At 38.4% G+C, this 1,480-nt stretch overlaps 1 protein-coding gene across 1 annotated transcript; it reads left to right on the top strand.

Annotated features, from left to right (window-relative positions):
- Nucleotides 1-307: 307 nt before the first annotated feature.
- SARC_14036 (hypothetical protein) lies at nt 308-1,198 on the top strand (the record flags this gene model as incomplete). Its single annotated transcript, XM_014291834.1, has 2 exons — nt 308-364; nt 1,029-1,198. Coding segments are annotated over 2 exons (227 nt in total), but the record flags the coding sequence as incomplete, so codon positions are not given.
- Nucleotides 1,199-1,480: the final 282 nt, after the last annotated feature.

Raw genomic sequence — 1,480 nt, forward strand, 5'->3', positions numbered from 1 at the left:
TATTATATAGTGTGTGTGTGTGTGTAGTATATATATATATATATATATATATATATATATATTATTATATATTATATATATATATATATATATATATATATATATATATGTATGTATGTATGTATGTATGTATGTGTGTGTGTGTGCTTGTGTGTGTAAATGTGTATATATTTATCTATTTATCTATTTATATATGTGTTTGTATGTGTGTGTGTCGGTATGCACATGTGTGCTTATTCTGATCCCCTTGCCAGTATTACGCACCCACTCTAACACACATGTTCATTTCTTGTTGCAATTCTCACAGAGGAGGACAAGCGGAAAGCGTACGTTAAACACGTGGCTAAAATCTTCCAGCTGGCTGGTATGTGGTGCCTAAACTGTCCTTTGAATGGAAACGTATTGTTGTAGATGAGTTATCACATAAGCCGTGGTAACGTACTACTGGAGATTGGTCGCGTAGTCCATCCAATCGCTAGTGTATTTAATGCGTTGCATTATTCGTCTGTCTACAGACCGCCGTCTGATCACTGAGAATTGCTATGCCGGTTTTTTGTATACTGTGCATAATGTGATATATTATTAGTCTGTCTACAGACCACATTGGTACTATGATTAATGCATAGTGTGTATTGGGTTGGTATTAGTGTGTACTGGGTTGGTATAGGTCCTATATTCGATGCATAGTTTGTGGGTTGCTATGGTCTTCTAATTAATTCATAGTGTGTATCGGGTTGGTTTTGATCCTATAACTAATTTATAGTATATATTGGGTTGGTGTTAGTGTGTATTGGGTTGGTATTAGTGTGTATTGGGTTGGTATTGGTCCTAAATTTAAAGCATAGTATGTATTGGGTTGGTATTGGTCTTATAATTTTTTCATAGTGCGTATTGAATTGGTATTGGTCCTATAATTAATTCATTGTGTGTATTGGGTTATCATTGGTCCTATACTCATTCATAGTGTGTTTATGGTTGGTGCTGGTGCGTGTTTGTACCTATATTTACTTCTTCATTTACCCTCACAGGGTTCGACAACGTGGATGAGGCGGCTCAGCAAGTAATGGATGTTGAGTTGGGGTTGGCTAAGGTGTCTAAGACCAACACCGAGCGTAGAGACGTACAAGCGTATGTCTTAGCAGCAAGCCTCATATCATGCCTTCGGTTGCTAAGGAGAATGAGACCAAAAGCTTGTTAATTGGAGGGGCTGCACGGGAACACACACACATAGAAATAACTTGGTAACACACACATACAATCACTTGGTACTTACACATACAATCACTTGGTACTACTGACACACACACATACGCACGCACACACATACAATCACTTGGTACTCGGACACACACACACACGCACACATACAATCACTTGGTAATACACACACGCATACGCACGCACACACATACAATCACTTGGTACTCGGACACGCACACACACGCACACATACAATCACTTGGTAACACACACACGCATA

This window comes from Sphaeroforma arctica (assembly GCF_001186125.1).
Source record: "Sphaeroforma arctica JP610 unplaced genomic scaffold supercont1.4058, whole genome shotgun sequence".
NCBI lineage: Eukaryota > Ichthyosporea > Ichthyophonida > Sphaeroforma > Sphaeroforma arctica.